Consider the following 18,842-nt stretch of genomic DNA (forward strand, 5'->3'; position numbering starts at 1 on the left):
GTGGCTTCAAGGAAGACGGGAATGGATTCCAGGCAGCAGAGTGGGGGTATGGCTCTGGACCTGACGCAAATGAAACACTAGTGTGCCTTCCAACCACTTCCCTGGAGCTCTCCTGATAGTTCACCTTCTCCTCCTGGAGGGGCAGGTAGCTGCTGTGACTTAAGTGCCCCTCCTGGCCTGCACTATTCTTTCTGAGAGGAGCCCAGCCCCGGGGCCCATGGTTTTCTTTAGTGGCTATGGTGACATTACTGTGACAAGGGCTCTTGAGGAAGAAACATTCATCAGAGGAAGTCATCAGTCCAGGCTTCCCATTACTCTGCGAAGACTCTTCCAAACTGTTCTGCTTGTCTTCACGTGCTTGTGTCATGGAATTTGCCACCTTGTTCTCGGCTACAAAGACTGGTGCATTTATAGTTCCAGAAGTCAATGATTCTACATCTGCTGAGTAAGTGCCACTATGACTCACCTCTTTCTCTCTAGTTGTAAGGAAATCTGAAGTACCTTCTATCTCAGCGCTCAGACTGTCCTGTTCTTTCTCTGCTCTCAAATGCCTAATTTTGGAAAAATGGAGAGGAAAGGTGCTGAAATGCAGACTGCTGGATACCCCAAAACCAACTGGCAAGACAGTATCTGTTTCTTTGCCAGAAGCTTGGGTCAAGGAAGTGGAGTCTTCTTCGAGGGAGGGGAAAGCTGGCCTGGGCTCTCTCACAGCCTCCAGAACAGGATGAGACAGTTCAAGGAGGTACTTCTGCTGAAGGGCAGCCCAGTCCCTCTCAGGTGCACTGCCTACATGAGTTAATGAGGCGGCAGAGGCAGCCAAAACACTTGATAGGCTAGAGGTGTTGGATGCTTCCGAGTTGCCCTGCTGGGCTGTATCAGGGGTACCTCTGGCTCGAAAGATGCCAGCAACTCGTGGCTGAAGAAGGCTGTACGACCCCCAGAATGACAGCCTGGATGTATCAGAGGCAGGGATTGTGTACACACCTCTTATATGGCAAGGCAGCTCAGTGCCGCCTTGGGGTATTTTGGAGTTATAAGGCAGGAGTGTTTCTGCCCTTGATGGCTTGAGTTCTTCCCTATTTTGCCATTGTCCAGGCCTCTCCTGACCCTGGGGTTGAAATTCCTGGATATCAGGACTCGGACATAAGGAACCCACTATTCCTGAAGGGCTGCTGGAATTGATCTTAGAGTCACAGGAAAACCAGGAATCCATGGACAACAGAGGGCTCCCTCTTGAAAGCTGCAGGCCTTGGAGTGTGTTTGCCTGTTCAGAGGAGCTCACCTCTACCTCCGACTCAGGTTGTTCACAGTGAGGCTGGGGTGGGGGGCCAAGGTAAAATGAACTGCTCATTGGCAGGATGGTATCCAGCCTGGTTCCTGTTCTATGGTTGATGGGACCAAGCCTGCACATTGCCTCCTGGTCCACTATGGGCAGACTGGAGGTCTGCAGGTGCCAAAATGTCTCTGCGGGCATCTCATCAGCCGAACTGAAGAAAGGCTCTTGCTGATCTTCCCCCAGTTCCTCCTTGGCATCAATCAGGCTATCCAGGGAAAAGCTCCTGCAAGTTTGGGTGAATAGTTCACTGTCTGAGGACATGGTGAAGCCCCTCACAGGGACTTTAGCTCTGGCCCTGGGGTGGCCGTGGTGGTTGGTGAGATAACTGCTCCCTGAGCTGTCTGGTGGGCTTTCATATCCTTTCTCAGCCAGCGAGTCCTCAGATATTTGGCTGTCATCACTTTCGGAGTTCTCTGACTCTGGGAGATCCTGTTCCTTCCCCTCGAGGTCCTCTGGCTTCAGTGGCTCCATTTGGGCTTTGGCATAGACATAGGAGAGAGAATCCACTGAGTAACTGCTATCCGCATCAGATAAGTCACCATCTTTCTCTCTTACAAGATCCACTCTTGGGCTGCAATCGGTGAGTGAGGATGTGGAATCTGGGTCTCCTGCACTGTGCTGCCTCCTCAAAGAGCTGCCATGAGGCAAACAAGAGGAATTTCTGACGATGTCTCTGGCCCTAGCTACCAGCACCCTCTGCTGCCTTTTTGATGCCTTGCTTGAAGAAGGTGGTTTGGATTCTACCCAGAAAGTCTTGGCTGCCTTTCCATGCCCAGATGCCTGTCTGGGTCCACAGGGATGTGAGGAACTGCATCTGGCTCCCTTAGCAGTCTTGTGGGTCCCAACGTTCCCTTCTTTACGCCACCCTGATCGTGTGTGGTCAGAGTCTGCTAGTCCCCTACCCCTCCTGGTATAGGTGGAAGGGCTGAGTGCTTCTGGCTCATCCTTTGGCTTTAGCTTGTTAGCTGAATGGTCAAGAGATGCTAAGCTCTGGGACACCATCCAACAGGGCTGCTTACCCATGCTCTCCATTTCCTGGATGCTGGCAGACTCAGAACTCACAGTGAGACAGGTGCCTGAGGCTGAGGCTCCTTTCCTTGCCAAGGCCCCCCTGGCTTTGCAGAGATGCCCCTTGCCTGAGGAACAGAGGGCATTCTTGCTGAAATGCCCTGTCCTTGGAGGGTAAGAAGCAGCCTGGGGCAAATATTCTTCTGATGGAATTGTCTCTGACATTTGGTCAGTAGGATCAGGCAAAGGAGGTACCATGGTGGAGGGATCTCGACTCAGGAAAATACTGTGGAGACAAGGAAATCCATCTCAGAAAAGTAGAAGGTCCCTATTGCCTGCTCACAAAGGGAATATAAAGTCCCACTTAGTTTTCTGTAAAAGAGGTTAAAAACTAGGCCAATGTCACTGTCCCCTAGCATTTGAAGTCAGAGAAAAGCTCTATGGGTACAAAAAGCAACTGTGGACTATAGCCCTGGCTTCAAAGAGGCCCAGGTACACTCTGTTCCTTAATTTCTTTATCTTATAAAAAAATTGAACTGAATCTGAATGTAATCATGCCTTTAGGGAAAACTTCCATTTAATAGGCAGCGTGAGGAACAGAGGAACCATCTAAATGACACCACAAGGAATCAAACAGGCAAACCTATAAAGCATCATATCCTACAGAACTGATACACTTTTAACAAATCAGTGATATGAAGAAATAAAAATGAAATAAAAGAAAAAGGAACTTAAAAGACATAACCACATGCAGTGTGTAAATCCTATTTGGATCTTAATTTGAACTGTAAATACATATTTTTGAGGCAATTAGAGAAATTTGATATGGCCTAGGTTTTGGATTATATCGAATAATTATTAATTTTGTTAAGTGAATAATGAAATGTGGTTCGAAGAAAAGTTCTTATTTTTTTAAGTGTATACTTGATGTAGGATTGAAATGACACGGTATCTAAGAGTTGCTTTAAAAATACTTCATCAGAGGGGAGACTAGGTGGCTCATTTGGTGAGGTGATCAACTCTTGTTTTCTGCCCAGGTCATGATCTCACAGTTTTGTGAGCTTGAGCCCTACACTGGGCTCTGTGCTAGTGGTGTGGAGCCTGCTTGGGATTCTCTTCTCCCTCTCTCTGCCCCTCCCCAAATTGTGCACGGACGTGCTCTCTCTCTCTCTCAAAACAAACAAATAAAAATATTTCATCAGGAAAAGGAAGGAGAGATTAAAGCAAGCATGGTAGATGTTGGAAACTCCTGAATGTGGGTGAGAGGGACACTATTCTCTCAACTTAGTCTATGTTTGAAAATTTTTAATAAAAGTCTTTAAAAAAAAAAAAAAAAGCCTGCCTAGTACTCTGAAGACCAGAGAGGTGAGCCAACAGAACCAAAAGGCGTGAAGTCTACACATACTATGGGAAGGCTCTGAGGTAAGCCTGGAGGATACAGAGAAGTAGACACAGTCCCCTGCTCCACCCTCACCTTGACTGAATATAAGGAGTGAAGGGGAAAAGAAAAAAAAAAAGAAGATCCCAAATTGGACCCAAGAATTAGCTAGTGTTCCACTAGCTTACCAGTTGGAAGGTAGGGTGAGGAAGCTCACTTGAGGTGGCAGGACAGGTGGAAGGGAGGGAGGGAGGAGAAGGAAGCGTGTGGGAACACAGTCCGGTGTGAGGCAAGAGGAGAGGGAGGTGGTGGCAGGACAAACACAAGGAATGTATGTGCACAGCCAGGGTCTAAAGAGCAGGTGAAAAATGAGGCTGAGATTCTCACTTGGAAGATATCACCAAAGTAGCAAGAGTTGCCACTCGGGGTGGGAGAAGAGAAAAGCCTAAATCTTAGAAGATGTCACCTACAGAGAAAGAAGAGGGGAAAAGTGGTGGGAAAAAGAGGAGGAAGCAAATCTTTCCATTTCACAGACTGAGAAACCATGGCACTGGGAAGTGAAGAACACTGACTGGGCAACAAGGCTGTAAACCTCAGCCAGTGATTTCAGGTGACCACAGCTGGCTGTACCTGTGTAGCCTGGGAAAATACTGGCTGCAGAGCCTCTGGAGGCTCAAAGAACGGCAATCTGTCAGTCTGCTTCTGTGTTGAGATCCTCGGACCATGGCACCAGCACCAGGGAGCCGGTATGGGGGCCTCTGGGTGTGGTCATCCTGGAGCCCACACAATGTCTTGGGCTGCTCCAGTCCTGTCTGGGCCTCCAGCAGCCTCTGCTTCTTGATGATTCTCTCTAGCTGGAAGGAGGCTTTTCTTCGCCGGATGTCCCTCTGTGCTGCCCGAAGCACGTTCCTGCGCCCAAGCTGCAGTCGCACCTCCCTCTTCTGGCTTCGGACCAGTGGGGGAGGCGGAGTCTCAAGATCTGTCTGGAGCCAAGCACCAGGTCGCACACAAGCTTCAAGTTCTTTCTCTGCGATGTGGTCTTGCTGCTGTTGCTGTTGCTGCTGCTGCAAGCCAGCCAGCCGGGGCTCTTCTATGAGCAGCCACTGCTGGTCTGGGAACCAAAGACACCCTGAGAGAAGGTCAGCACCTCTCTCCCTGCCCGTGTGGCATAGACTCACACAACTCTGGCTGTGGTTGGACCTGAATGGAGGGAAAGCCCTGGCCAAGATATGAGGGATGCCAGGCCCCTGTACCACAGGGCTAGGGAAGGAAGCCCCCAGGCATTAGCACATGCTGGCACAGGCACCAAAGCACAAATAAATGTGCGCGTGAAGAGAGAGCAGGAGGTCCATCACTCTGAGGGGCAATAAGGAAGGTCGCTTCCTTATTCTTGCTTCCAGCCCCTCATAGGAGCCCCTGGTTTCTAAAAGAGGGGAGAGAACACCTAATACCAAAGATTCCATCAAATCATAAAGGCAACAAAGCAGAGAATACAGAAGGATGCGGAAGCATGAAAATGAAGAGATGAGAAGGTGAAGCAAACACAGTGAGCAGTGGGCACCTACTGTCTTTAATTGGCCGGCTGAGGTGTGCCTGGTCCAACTCCAGTTCCTGTCTGGCTCTAATCTGTCCTGCTAGGATCCGCTGCCTCAAATCCCCCACGTAGTGCTGGTGCTGAATCAGGGCCCTGTGGGGCGCCTCTCCAGCCCCCAGTGGCTGGTGGTCCTGGTCGCTCTGCTTTTCCAGCACTTTCCTATCACAGAGGGGCCGGAGTTACCCAAGGGAAATGCAAGCCCAGTTCAGGGCAAACCAGTGGTAGTCTAAGCTTTTCTGAGAGAGCCATGAATTCAACAGGGCAGAGAGGGCTTTGAACTTTTAGCAACTTGAGACACACACTGTCCCAGGCACGCTGTCACAGGCAGCTCATGATGTCACAGTGAAGGAGGGAAGAATGGTCCTCAGACTAGCATATCCTTAGACTGTGAGTCTACCACAAACACAAGTTCATTCTAGTTAAGGAAAATAACCAGGAAAGTAAACCACCTTTAAAAAACAAAAACATTTTAGCTAAATCAAGGAGCTTTGGCCTTTAAAAAAGAATAAAAGGTATCTGCTCAAAATGTGCTGGAAACAGAGTAGAGGCAGAAGCTCCAACAACCACTGTGGGAATAGAAACTCCCCTACATGTTCATCATGCATCTCTGTTTTCTGAAACAGAAACACTCTGTGACACGGGAGTAGGAAGAAGATAGTCAATCTAGAGGAAAGAGATTTATATGCACTGAGACCCAGAGGAGGGCTGGTCTCCACTCAAGGGCTATTCTCAGTGAATGGGCCCAAGAATAGGGCTCACGAGTTTCAGGTTGTACCATAACTTTAGAGATATACACTGAAGTATTTACTGGTGAAATTGGGATTTGTTCAAATCCAGTGTGGGGGACAGTAGGGGAAAGTGGAAAGGGAGTGGGGATATAAACGAAACAAGATTAGCCATGACTTGATCACTAGTAGTGTATTTGGAATTATCCATAATACAAAGTTTAAAAAGAATTCTGGATTGCAGTCATGCTTTATTCTGCCTTCAAGTACCTGTGTGGCCGTGGATGAGTCACAGCGTTCCTCAGAAGACTGACAGCTTCTACCTGCATGGCTTTTCCCAGGGTCACACATGGCCTCCTATGCAAGGACCTCACATGCTGTTTCTGCAGGGTCTCCCCATCTCCGTCATTCAGGTTCATTCATTCCTTCCTTCCTTTCTTCCTCCCTTTGTCTCTCTTTTCCTCCCTCCCTCCTGCCTGCCTTCCTTTCTTCCTTCTTAATGTTTATTTTTGAGAGGGAGAGTGCATGTGTGAGCCAGGGAGGGGCAGAGAGACAGGGAGACAGAGAATTTGGAAGCAGACACCGTGCTGTCGGCACAAAGTCCAACATGGGACTCAAACCCACTAACTGTGAGATGGTGACGTGAGCCAAAGTTGGACACTCAACCGGCTGAGCCACCAGGCACCCCTCTGTCGTTCAGATTTCTAAAAGAGCCACTGCATGGGCATTCTAGGGTGGTGGCCCTAGGGAGTAGGGAGTGACTAGAAGGGCTTGGGAGCTGCCACAGGCTAACAAAAGAGCCCGCATCTGCTCTCCCTTAGCCAGTCCTTAGCCCTCATTCCAGTCCTAGGATGCCCTGACTCTCAAGGCCCATTTACTGACTTGACATTAGACAGTCGGAGCAGTGCTCTGGGCAGGGGTGGGGGGTGGGGGGGAGGGGTTCACCCAGCTTAAATTTACTACTTTGTAGAGAAGAATGAAATCACAGAGGGTATACCAAAGCAGAGGTCCATAAATTATAGCCTGTGAACCAAATGTGCTCTGTTGCCTATCTTTGTGAATAGTGTTATTGGAACACTCATTCGTTTATGAGTGTTTATATCTAGGCTGCTTGTGCAGCTGCGGCAGAGACTGTATGGCCCACAAACCCTAAAATACTATCTGGTAAAAATAACAACAACAAAACACAAACCAACTATCTAGTTCTTTACTAGTTTCCTGCCTTTTGTCTTAGAAGAAATTAAGATTTCTTAATGCAGCCTTAAGAGGAGAGTGAAGGATGGATGGCGGGGTGGGGGGGAGGGGGGTACGAAGTGACACGATGGCAATCTCCTCCCTGGGAAGGAGTCTGGGAGGGGACTCAATCTACAATGGGCCCAAGAACTGGGACAGGCCCAGATACTTGAGTGCGTGTGTCCTGGGGGAGACTGGCTCTGACTACTATGGGCAAAAGGCCAAATACACACAGTGGAATATACAGGAAAGAGGAAAGGCACTCTGTTCATATGTGAGGCAAAAGGCTAAGGACAGCAGTTAGAACAGAAAACCAGTTTACACCACACAAAGAGAAAAGGTGCTAATGGGAAACAGATTATACATGTTTGTATGCATGCTAGATTACCGCTCCAAAATTTGTCTGACCACAGACATGGCTGAATTACAAGCATGAGCCCATAAGAGGGTCTTGGACAAACTCAGCTAAAGTCCAGACCATCAGACGCAAGGAGCAGGGGAGGTACCTTTATTCTTAATCCCCAGAGAGTATTCAGCTTCCTTCTCTGCCTGTCTCACAACCCTCAGATTCACAATTTGCTTCTCCACAGAAGAGGGTTCCCTCTACCCTTCCCCTAGGGAAGCAGCAGCTAGCCAGTTAGCTTCTGCTGACCCAATGCAGCTTCCTTCATGCACCAACAAGACCTGCACAGGGAAGCTGTCTGAGATGATCACTATAGACCCAGCACATTCACCTGAGATGGCCACACGCCATCAGAATAAAAATGGCTCTTCTGCTAAGCACATCAGTCAAGTTCCCAGAAAGCAGGTTGGGGGTGGGGGAGTGGGAGAAGCAACCTTATGTTACATGTCCGGGCTTATTACTACTGGCAAGTCTTCAGTTATCTGCCACCCAAGGACCTCTGTCTCTGTCAGATGACTGCCCTTCATCTTAGGTGGCTCCAGCATCTCCCCACTGCTGCCTGGTCACCTGCCTGCCAGGACTCCATCACGCCCTCCCCCGCCCTCTCTCCCAGCTGCTTGGAGGCCTGACAGCTTCTGCAGCAGAATGCAGCAGCGGGTACTCACTAAGGCAACAGTGGCAGTGGCAGCAGCGACAAGGTCTCCCAGGCTCTAAGCACTTAAGGTTAAAACCCCCAAAATTCCAAAGAGGAAAATGCAAAAAAAAAAAAAAAAAACAGTTTTCAAAGACAAACTCCTCTCTGGTCCAAGTCACTGCCGCAAGGGATAAAAAGAGACAGGTTGACCAATCCCCTCTGGCTCTGGAGTCACCTCCACCTTTGCAGGCTCCCTGTGAGTGCTCCCCCAGAGAGAAAAATGAGAGAAGAAAATTCTAGGACAAGGGGAGGCTCTGGAGCTAAGCCCACCAGAGCAGAGGAGACTCTTACGGAGACACAGCCACACACACAGTCTGAGAGCCCAGCTGACGACATACAGTGTTCTCTCTCACGGGTTCTCTCCCTGGTCCCTCTGCCCAATCACAGGCTTGAGGCCCATACCACCCCACTTCCACCAGGGGCTGGCACACAGATGCTGACTACGGTAGCTGCGTAGGACCAGCCCAGCCCACGGACTCCTGGAGCTGGTGCTAAAGACTGGAGGCAGCAAGTGGGAGAAGCCTTGATCCTTCAATCCCTCTCTGTCCTCTCCAAATGAAAGGGTGCATTCTTGATGTTACTGAAAGGTCACACCAGTGCCCCTGGGGCTAGAGAGCCCGAGAAGACCTTTAAAAGGCAGGAGAAGGGGGCAGCTGGGTGGCTCAGTCAGTTAGCGTCCGACTTCGGCTCAGGTCATGATCTCATGGTTCACGGGTTCGGGCCCTGCGTCGGGCTCTGTGCTGACAGCTCGGAGCCTGGAGCCTACTTCAGATTCTGTGTCTCCCCCTCTCTCTACCCTTCCCCTGCTCACGCTCTGTGTCTCTCTGTCTCTCAATAATAAATAAAAGTTAAAAAAAAAAAAAAAAAAAAAGGCAGGAGAAGACCAGTGTTCTCTAGGGTGGATGGGTCAGCTGAGATGAGGTGGGAGGACAGGAAAACAAAAGGGAGATTATGTACCTGGGCAGCTCGGCACAAGGGCCTTCAGCAGCGGGGCTGGGAGTGCCAGGCAGAAGGCAGAGCTCTCCACGTGCACTTGCTCTTTCAAACCCTATCATGAGGACCTCCCAGAGACAGATGGTAGTAACCTTACTTAGAGGTGAGGGACTAGGCTCAGAGACTCAGTAACTTGCTTAAGGCCACAAAGCTTTTACTTCATAATTCCAGGATGTCAAGGAGCTTTACCCAACTCCAAGATAACTCTTCAACCTCACAGCTCATTAAGTTGCACAGCTGTTCTCTGTAAATCTCTGAACTCTGGGAAAGACAGATCTCTAATGCGTCTTCCCACAGTAGAAATCTTACCTAAGACAAGACCTCCTCTCATGACTGTACTCTCATGAAACAAGAGCTCCAGCAGCTCCTTACTCCACCTTGGCCTTGATATGTTCCAGCTGTGTCACCTCTCCCACCTTCCCTGTCACCCCACAGAGCCCCCGGTCACGCAACACTGGAGTCATCCTGCCTGAGACTCTGGTGCCTCGTCCTTCCATCCTCAGTAGCCCACATGTGAGGACTTGCCTGCTATTCATGCATCGCAGCACTCTGCCCCTACATCCAACACCCCTCACCACCAGTGTCAGACCGAGACTTTTCATCAGCTGCCAGCAAATGTTCCTGGCCTAAGAAAAGAGCAGCTAGATTCCCTGGAAGGAACCAGGGGAAATAGCCATCATAATCTCCCAGGAACCCTGGCCTCAGTGCTGGGCAGCCTCCCAACACCAGTGGTCTCACAGGCAGTGGGTATCCTGCTGACATTTTCTACAGAACATCCCCAAGTAAGAGGCTACTTTGGCTTACAGGACCAGAAGGATACCACTGTTCACAGTATCAAACCTACGAGACATGTAGATCTGGGAAGGGGATTCTGTGGAGAAATAGATGAAGAAGGACTGTGAAGAAGAAAAGTAATGGCCACCAATCACATATAAAACTTTGATTCCATGTTTTCACGATCACAATGCAGGCGAAGTGGGTATGAGAGGGCAGAACTCCAAGATATTTTCATATTGTTCTGAGAGTTCCTGACCCTCTTATGTGTAGTTCTGGACCCTTTGGTATTGAGAAAAGAAAGGATTCTCAGTCACAGACTATCTTTAAAAACTCAGAGGAAGCCACAGTCCTGAAAGTTGACACATCTTGTGACCTCACACACAGGCCAGCCAGAATTTAAAGGGGCACATGGGGAGGTAAGTTCAGAAGCAGTCTCAAAGTTATGTACAAACATGTCATGTTCAAATCTTGCTGACAGAAGAAACTGGCGACCGGAAACATCAGATTATATATACTCCTTTCAGTGATGAAGGAAGTTGTAATAACAAACAGGAAATGAATGAGGGCTAAGACTGCTTCCCTGCCAACTAGAAGCTAAGCAGCTAGTTCAGTAACATTCCATCACTTGCACAAGTCGGTTGAGACCAGGCCTCATTCAGAGCTTGGCTATTATACTCACTTCCTCCCTGCTCCATGTTGTAATAGACTAAGAAGTAAGAACAGTAGGTTCCATGGCAAAATGAGCACAAGTTTCTCACCTCTCCTTCCAAAGCAAAGGGCAGAGACCCAACCGGGAGGCAGTGACATCTCCGTCCAAATCCAACCATTCCAAAGAGCCATTGCCACCGACAACCTCTCCGACCTGGGAACAAGGAATGAGCGCGGTAAGGTTGCTGTCACCACCCCCACCCCAAGAGAACCAGATAAAGCTCAAACTTGTCCCTTTGAAAGGAGCAGGGCAGCTGGCAGTCACCTTGAAAACACAGCACACTAACCTGCCTTCTCTGCCGCAGGACAGCGGCCTCTGCTGGGTGGTTGAATCGGAACTTCTGTGCTTTCCCCAGCGTTATGACTGCTCCTGTGGCAGAGACAGGGGAGAATGAACCAAAAGCTCACGTTCTCCGTATGTATTATGTGCAGGGTGCCCTTCTGAGAGACCAAGTCCTGCCCCCAACAAGCCTATAACTTAGGTGAGTCAATAAGATATGTATTCATTGGATATCCCACAGCATATATACTGAACTAACAAAATGAACAGGAGGAGTTCTGCTATTCTGAGGGAAAGCAAAATGAGTTCCTCGTGGACTAGTTAGGGAATGCTTCATGGAAGAGGGGGAATGTAAGCTCAGCGTCAAAGGAAAGATGGAATTTGAACAGATTAATAATAGTAGTAATAGTAATAGTGATAATGAGTATTTACTAGGTGACAAGAATACTGTTAAGAACATTACACAAATTAACTCATTCAGTCTTCACAACAATTCTCTTATCGCCATTTTACAGATGAGAAAATCGATGTCCAGAGACTTTCCCAAGGACACAGAGCTAGCAAACACAGGTAGAGATTTCAGAGAGTCATTCTCCACCTTGGGACCTGGAATTGGGGCCTTGGGAAGAGGATGGTATTAGGAAATCTTCAGATCTCCAGATCTCTGGGTGCAGAGAATGAGTATCCCATGTTTAAAGCCTGCTTCACTGAGTTCTGTGGGTTTGGCCCATGAGAAGGAAGCTAGTTCATCACTTATCCCGGTATAAACAGGGCTATAAACAGTCTTACCTTGGGTCAGACGACAGGAGGCAGTGACCTCCCGGCCATTGACTGTGCAACGGGCCCCCTGGGCAGGCCGCAGAATGACTACCCCACAGGCACTCGTGATAGTGCAGTGGTCTCTCTCAATCCACTGCCCCTGCAGAACTACACAAGAGATGGGGGTCACGTGGGTGGGGAAACAACCCAGGGAAACACCCTTTCTGCGAGATCAGAATCCACATCTAGAAGATCTTACATTATGACGAGAGGAAGAGCCACCCAGATCTGGATTCTCCCATGGTGTGGATCTCCTCCGATCATGTCCCTGACACACAACAACCACCACAAGGTAGCAACAAAAGAGTAATAGCCCCTTGATCCTCAAGGATTCCTCCCTCTCAGAGCATCATCAGGTTCCTCTAAAGAGACCAGTCAGGCATGAGTATCCACCACAGTGTCAGACCCAGATGCTCTATCACTTACCAATGTCCTGTTCCTGATCTGAGTCAATCCTTCCTATTTTTGTTGTCCCCTCCTAAAAGGAAAAACAAACCCCTTTAAATGAGAATGAAAAGGGACACAGCCTGCTCCCAAAGCAGAACCCACCTGGTGGAGTGTTATCACTGTCTTCCCATGCCCACCCCAGCCTTTCCCACACACTTCTCAACTTTGGTCCAGGTTGTTCTGACTGCTCTTCCCATCCACAGCAGCCCAGGAAGCTCCTGAGAAGGCAGGGGCAAAAAATACAGAAAAAAGCAGCACCAGCTCTTTGCAAAGTCAACTAGTGTTGACAAACTCCTTTCTGTCCCATGGCCTGATGTTAGGGAACAGTCATGGTTGTCGGTCAGATATTCTCCAGTCCGAGGAAGAGGGCGCAAAGGCAGAGCTTTTCTCTAGGGACTAAGGTTGGTGTGGTCCAAGTTTGGTCCATTTAGTCTCCAAGAGACACGTATTTTACGAAGATGTATGGAGCACAAGATTTTTAACTTCTTGGTCCACAAATGAAGTTTGAGAGATACCAGATTTTAAGAAGGGTAAAGCACAAATGGGAGAAAAGCATGTCTAGAATCAAAAAGGACTAGAAGAGAGTGTAAGGAGGGGAAAAAGGAGTTAGCATAAACAAATTACTGGGTTAGTAGAAAACAGGGCCTTTTGGCCCTTGGATTATAGCAATTCTTTTAAGAACACATAGCTCTGTTTGTAGAAGGCAGCACTATGACAACAAGGATGCTGAGTTTAGATACATATTTATCAGGTATTGAATAACCATCCACTATGTCCCAGGCATTGCAGTGAGTGCTTTACAGACATCTCTTATTTAATCCTTGAGCAACCTAAAATATACTCATTATCCCCCTTTTATATATAAGGAATCTGAAGCTGATGGGGAAAGTTGCTCAGGGAGCCTATACACTAAATAGGAGAGCCATGGCTGGGGCATCTGGGTGATTCAATCGGTTAAACGTCTGAGTTGGTTAAATGTTAAAGGTCATGATCTTGTGGTCTGACTTTTGAGCCCTGCGTCAGGCTCTGTGCTGACAGATCAGAGCCTGGAGCCTGCTTCGGGTTCTGCGTCTCCCTCTTTCTCTCCCCCTCCCCCAACTTGTGCTTGCTCTCTGTCTTTCTGTCTTTCTCTCTCTCAAAAATAAATAAAAATTAAAAATATTTTAAGAGGCACCTGGGTGGCTCAGTTGGTTAAGCATGTCTGACTCCTGGTTTTGGCTCACGTTATGATCTCACGGTTTCATGAGTTCAAGCCCCACATCAGGCTCCAAGCTGACTGTGCAGAGCCTGCTTGGGATTCTCTGTCTCGCTCTCTTTCTGCCCCTCCTCCATTTGTACTGTCTGTTTCTCTCTCAAAATAAATAAATAAACTTTAAAAAAATTTATTAGAAAAAAAAATTTAAATAGGAGAGCCATGGCTAGAATTGAGGTCTCTCTGGGCCTGAGCCCATGCTTGTCCAGCCTCACCATACCACCTCCCTCGTAACTGGAAGTGACCAGAGAGTTTCCCACCTGTTTTCACTGTCAGCAGCCAGAAGGGGGATGTCCCTGCAGCTCCCCAAAAATAGCTGGTGAGAAGGGAGCCTCCTAGAAGCAATGAATGAGACTCTGGCCTCACTGTGCTTCCCGCCACCCCCAGACAGCCGGAGCCCAGCCTTTCCTGCTCAGCCACACAAACAAATGGATGCTGGCCTCCACAAATCCATCAAACAAAATCGAGGAAAAGGGGTCAGGACCCCTTGGGTTCAGGGTCAGTCCTGATGATGAAATGCATTCCTCACAGTATATCACAACTTCTACATCTACAGGGAAGAAACTACCAAGAAAAACACAAAGGCATCTCATTTAACAAGGACTGAGATGATAGCTGTGCTTGCTGCCCCTCTGTTTCTTTATGCAGGGAGAGTGAACAGCAGGAGGATGAAGTCCAGGATACCAGTAACCTGTGCTCCACCCACCCTTCCCTCTGTCCATCCAAGGTACTTCCCAAGGTGACCCAAGGGAAAAGAGCTTCCAGAGCAACGCTAGGGATTCGTGACAGGTCTATAACCAAGTTAGGAAAGCAAACAAAAATACAGAGATTCTTGGGTGATTACTGCTATACCATTACCCAAAATAGGATCTAAACCAACAAAAAGGGAAAAAATGCAGAAATGCCAGGATTAGAACGAGACTAAAACCTCACCCCCCAGGTTCACTGGGAATGCATCTAGGAAGGGGCACCACCCTCAGTGTGCACAGACCCCACACTGAAAACCAGCGCTCCCAACATTCAGATGAGGCCTGTGCTCACCTCTCCTCTCTGATTCAATCTGAGTCATGTCCTTTAACCCTCTGCTGCCACACTTAGCTCTACCACATGACGTCTAGCTTCACCTGCTCACTCCACATCCACTCAATACATCAGATCATTTCTATTCAAATATTAACCATTTTAATCCACTGGTCTCTTCCTGACCTCCAACCTCTCCCTATGGTTCTAATAGAAGGATTGATAGACAGCCTTTGGTATTCAGATCTGTTATTTAGGTAACAGCTTCCGCCTGAGGCATTTTCACAGAGCTAATTTATACTCTGTGTGTCGGAAAATAAGCTACTTTAACTTTCTGAGAGGCTCGGTCTCTGACAACTTCCCTGAGGGCTTATCCTAAGAACACAGACTTTCTAAACAGGATGAGCTCTGCTAACATTTCGCTACCATATACACTGCAGTGTTAGGAGCCTGATTTCTCCAGGGATGAGAGCAGTGTTACATACCCCTCATAAACCCTGTTCCTTTCAAACGGCAGCTGGGGACAATTAGGAGAATGAAGACTGGATTTTCAGTGAGCGTAGGGATTTTGGCCACATACAGTATGTTCTGTCATCCACAGGGAATGTCCTTTTATAGGAGGACAAATACTTTTGATGAGGACAGGGTATGAATGACTACCATTGGGCACTACATCTCAAAATGCTTCATTGAGAAATGAGGACCTGCTTCCATGTGACATAGAACCAGGTGATCCAGATCCTTCTTGGAAGGCAGGAGTTTGTTCCACTGTTCCAGATGGCTGCATGTTGTGCCCTGCCCTGCCCCACCCTGCTGGCCCACCAGCGCTCTGGGGTCTTCCTCACGCTTTTTTTTTTTTCTTTCTTTCTTTCTTTCTTTCTTTCTTTCTTTCTTTCTTTCTTTCTTTTTTAATCTACTTAGAGCGTGCTGGGGAGGGACAGAGAGAGAGGGATAGAGAGAATCCCAAGCAGGTTCTGCGCTGTCAGTGCAGAGCCCGTTGTGGAGCTCGAACCCACAAACCGCAAGATCATGACCCGAGCTGAAATCCAGAGTGGCATGCTCAACCAACCGAGCCACCCAGGTGCCACGTCCCTCATGCTTTCTTTAAGCCATCTATATCTACTTTCATTTGCCTCTCTTCTTTCCCTGGTAAACCTAGTAATGAGAAGCAGGAGGTTGAGGAGTGGGGAGATAGGAGAAGGAAACTGTTTCAGATCTTGAGTCCCTCTTTAGCCTCTGAAAGCTGTCTGTGAGCAGCTCGTATGTGCAGAGCTCAGGAGTGCTAACCGCTTTTCAAGGTTAGGATTTTACCTCCATGCCTGCACTTCTGTGCTTCAGGAAGCCAGAAAAGGAATACAAGCAGCATCATTCTTACTTTAAAATGATGAAATTAAATCACAGAGAACAAAAGTAAGTTATATAAGAGCAATAGTAGCAGCCAAAGAAAAACAAATAATTGTTCTGATTCCCAATTTTCTGCTCTAATCATACAAAAGCAAACAAATCAATCACCCTTGGCTGGCTAGCCCATTTTCCAGAGGGCAAACCTGAACACAGCTCTGTGGCATCTGACTCAATTCGTAGATGCATGGCTACTGCATTTGGCTTCTCCCTCCTTGACTCTGGAGCCAGTGGCTCAGGGAAGGAGGCAATGCACCAGCCTGCTCACCTTGAGGTGATACAGCACGACTCCTGTGCTGAGTACATCATCCTCCAAGGCCATCAGGTGTGGTAGACTGGAGTCAATGACCACTCCAGCCCGCCTCCTGTTGATGTCCACTCTGTAATGCTCCAGGAGGGCCTTCCACTCATTCCACTTCCGGGTCCAGTCTTTAGTCAGCTGGTCTATCTGCAGAGAGACAGGAGGCAGTTTTAGACGCCCAACGGTCCACGGAGCAGACATAAGGTCAGAAGTCATCCTGCTCTGATTCCTCATGGCATTCCCTCCTCACCTTCTTCACTGTTACTATTCAAAGCTCCACATAGGCCCTTGCACCTCCTATGTGAGCTGTTTCCAAAATTTCTTCAATAAGCAAGAGTTACTTTTATAAACTCCCTCAGTAAAGGGTATTCTTAAAGTTTTCTTCAACAAACATGTATTGTTTTTATAACTCGAAAAAATGCCATAAATGTTATTTTGTTTTATTATTTGAGATGTTATTCATACATGTATGTTTACAACTCCCCTTTCCCCATCCTTCTTCTATGTGATCCATACTGGGAATCCTTTTATGACCTAACACTTCTTTCTCAAGGTGTAGAACCTCAAATCCTAATATAAGCTTGTATCAGGCTCAAAGATACACAAAGCATCAAGATGAATCTTCTCAGGTAGAAAGAAGACTATAAGAAACTGGTCTAAAAGAACATGTAATAACAACAATAAAATACGAAGGGCTTACTATATATCAGGAACAGAGTTTAAATATATATAATATGGCAAATTACAGGCCTTAAGCTAAGGCCATTTGGGGAACGTGAATGAACAATGTTGAGTATAAGGTGCTTTTTTTTTCTTCTTTTGGTGGAAATTAATGTCCAGGCAGAAAAGTTATCCTGGGGATGGAAGAACTGAAGAAGCCCAGGAAAAGGACCTGGATTCAGCTAAGTACTTTTCATAAACAGAGAACGTGAGAAAAAACAAAGTATGCCAAGTTTAGGTACAAGTGTTTTATGTACCCTAGAAATGTCATTTTTAACATTATAATCATTGAGTTGAAGTCTGCAAAGAGTGAAACTACCAGGTACTGCGAAGAGCTGGGTTGGATTAGGACCCAGCAGAGGTGAGCAGCAGTGCATTGTGGCTTACAGGTTAGCCAGCCTGGCTCAGGTAACTGGAAGTACCCCTTCTGGCTGGCTTTCATCACCTACCCCTACAAAGCCTAAGGTCAGAAGGCCAGCGAGTGGCAGATTCGAGTCCAGGTCTGCCAGAATGTATAACGGAGTGATTTTGACTCTGTACTTCATCTCTTATATACACAGGGGTGGTATTTTCTGAACCAAAAATCAGAACATATATTTAAACACAGAATTTTTGAGAGATATCTGGATGCGTGATATAGTCCTAAAGTTTAGTCGGGATAACAAAATATTGACATAGCCAGGATACTTTATAATGGATAAGGATGAGGCGACAGAATACCAGGAATTGGGACATTTGGTTGTGGTATCTAAATCGAACCTGTCACCAAACAATGCCTGCCATTTCTTCCTCACAAATGTCTCCAGGAATCACCATGTAACCTAACCTCCCCACATGTCTTGTCCTCACGTTCACAGGGTCACAAAATCAGTCTCTTTCCTGGTTGGTCTGCTTCCAGTCTTACCTCTCTTCAATTAGTCCTACATACAACTGTCATATTAAATGTCACCAATAGACTCCATTATTATGTCACCCAACCTGGTTCAAGAAGCCATGATTAATCCTGTGTATGTCAAATTCAAACCTCCTAAACTGGCCCTAACATTACCTCCACTACTCTCTTCCATGAGCACCTATTCTCGCCAGCTCAGTCTTCCTCACACTCTGTGCTTCCACGTGGCCTCCCACACCAGTTCACTCTTTTGGTTCCATGGCTTTTCTTATGTTATCCCACCCTCACCCAAAATGTCGTACCCCTTTCTCCCTATCTAACACAATCCACTGATCTTTCAAGGTCTAGTTCAACTTCTCTAGCTTCCAGCATTGTGATGCCTGCACTGAAAATTCCAAGCCATATTGATTTCTTCCTTCCCTAAGCTCTTTTCATAGAACTCGTATAGTTCATTTCATTTAACCATTCTCTAAGTGTGTTTCCAACTAGACTGCAAGCCACTTGAGGGAAGGAACTTCTTTGTATCTCTGGAAGCATCATGCTGAGCACCTATTTGGTACTCAACGAATACATGTCAGTTAGTTGATTTTTTGACTGGAAAATATTTTTTTTTCTAGGCTACTGTCCCTATGCAAAGGAAGTTATCATGAACCCCTAAGAGAACAAAACAAAGAAAGCCAGTCACCATCCCCTAAGGCAAACACACTCCCCACTCAAGGCTCAATGGAGACAACTGTCTCTAAACTAGAGAGAACCTCTCCGTCCTGAGGAGGGAGCAGTCTTGACTGAGGAATAATGGAAGGAGATGAGACCCACTACCAGGGTGATATAAACCATAAATGAGTCCACCCAACAAACCCA

General features: G+C 47.4%; 1 protein-coding gene and 1 long non-coding RNA gene across 2 annotated transcripts in view; one reads left to right on the plus strand and one right to left on the minus strand.

Moving 5' to 3' along the window:
• The window catches only part of STARD9 (StAR related lipid transfer domain containing 9), a 120,320-nt gene that overhangs the window by 24,011 nt on the left and 77,467 nt on the right, over window positions 1–18,842 (minus strand). Inside the window, 8 exon segments of the mRNA XM_045448007.1 lie at window positions 1–2,630; window positions 4,353–4,833; window positions 5,288–5,475; window positions 10,900–11,003; window positions 11,137–11,219; window positions 11,919–12,056; window positions 12,375–12,426; window positions 16,337–16,516. Of these exon segments, the coding sequence (XP_045303963.1) occupies window positions 1–2,630; window positions 4,353–4,833; window positions 5,288–5,475; window positions 10,900–11,003; window positions 11,137–11,219; window positions 11,919–12,056; window positions 12,375–12,426; window positions 16,337–16,516 (3,856 nt within the window).
• On the plus strand, window positions 11,224–18,837 carry LOC123581919. Its single transcript, XR_006704086.1, has 4 exons — window positions 11,224–11,331; window positions 11,645–11,699; window positions 17,210–17,327; window positions 18,599–18,837. It is a non-coding gene; the product is annotated as an uncharacterized LOC123581919 (long non-coding RNA).

This window comes from Leopardus geoffroyi, chromosome B3 (genome assembly GCF_018350155.1).
Source record: "Leopardus geoffroyi isolate Oge1 chromosome B3, O.geoffroyi_Oge1_pat1.0, whole genome shotgun sequence".
NCBI lineage: Eukaryota > Metazoa > Chordata > Mammalia > Carnivora > Felidae > Leopardus > Leopardus geoffroyi.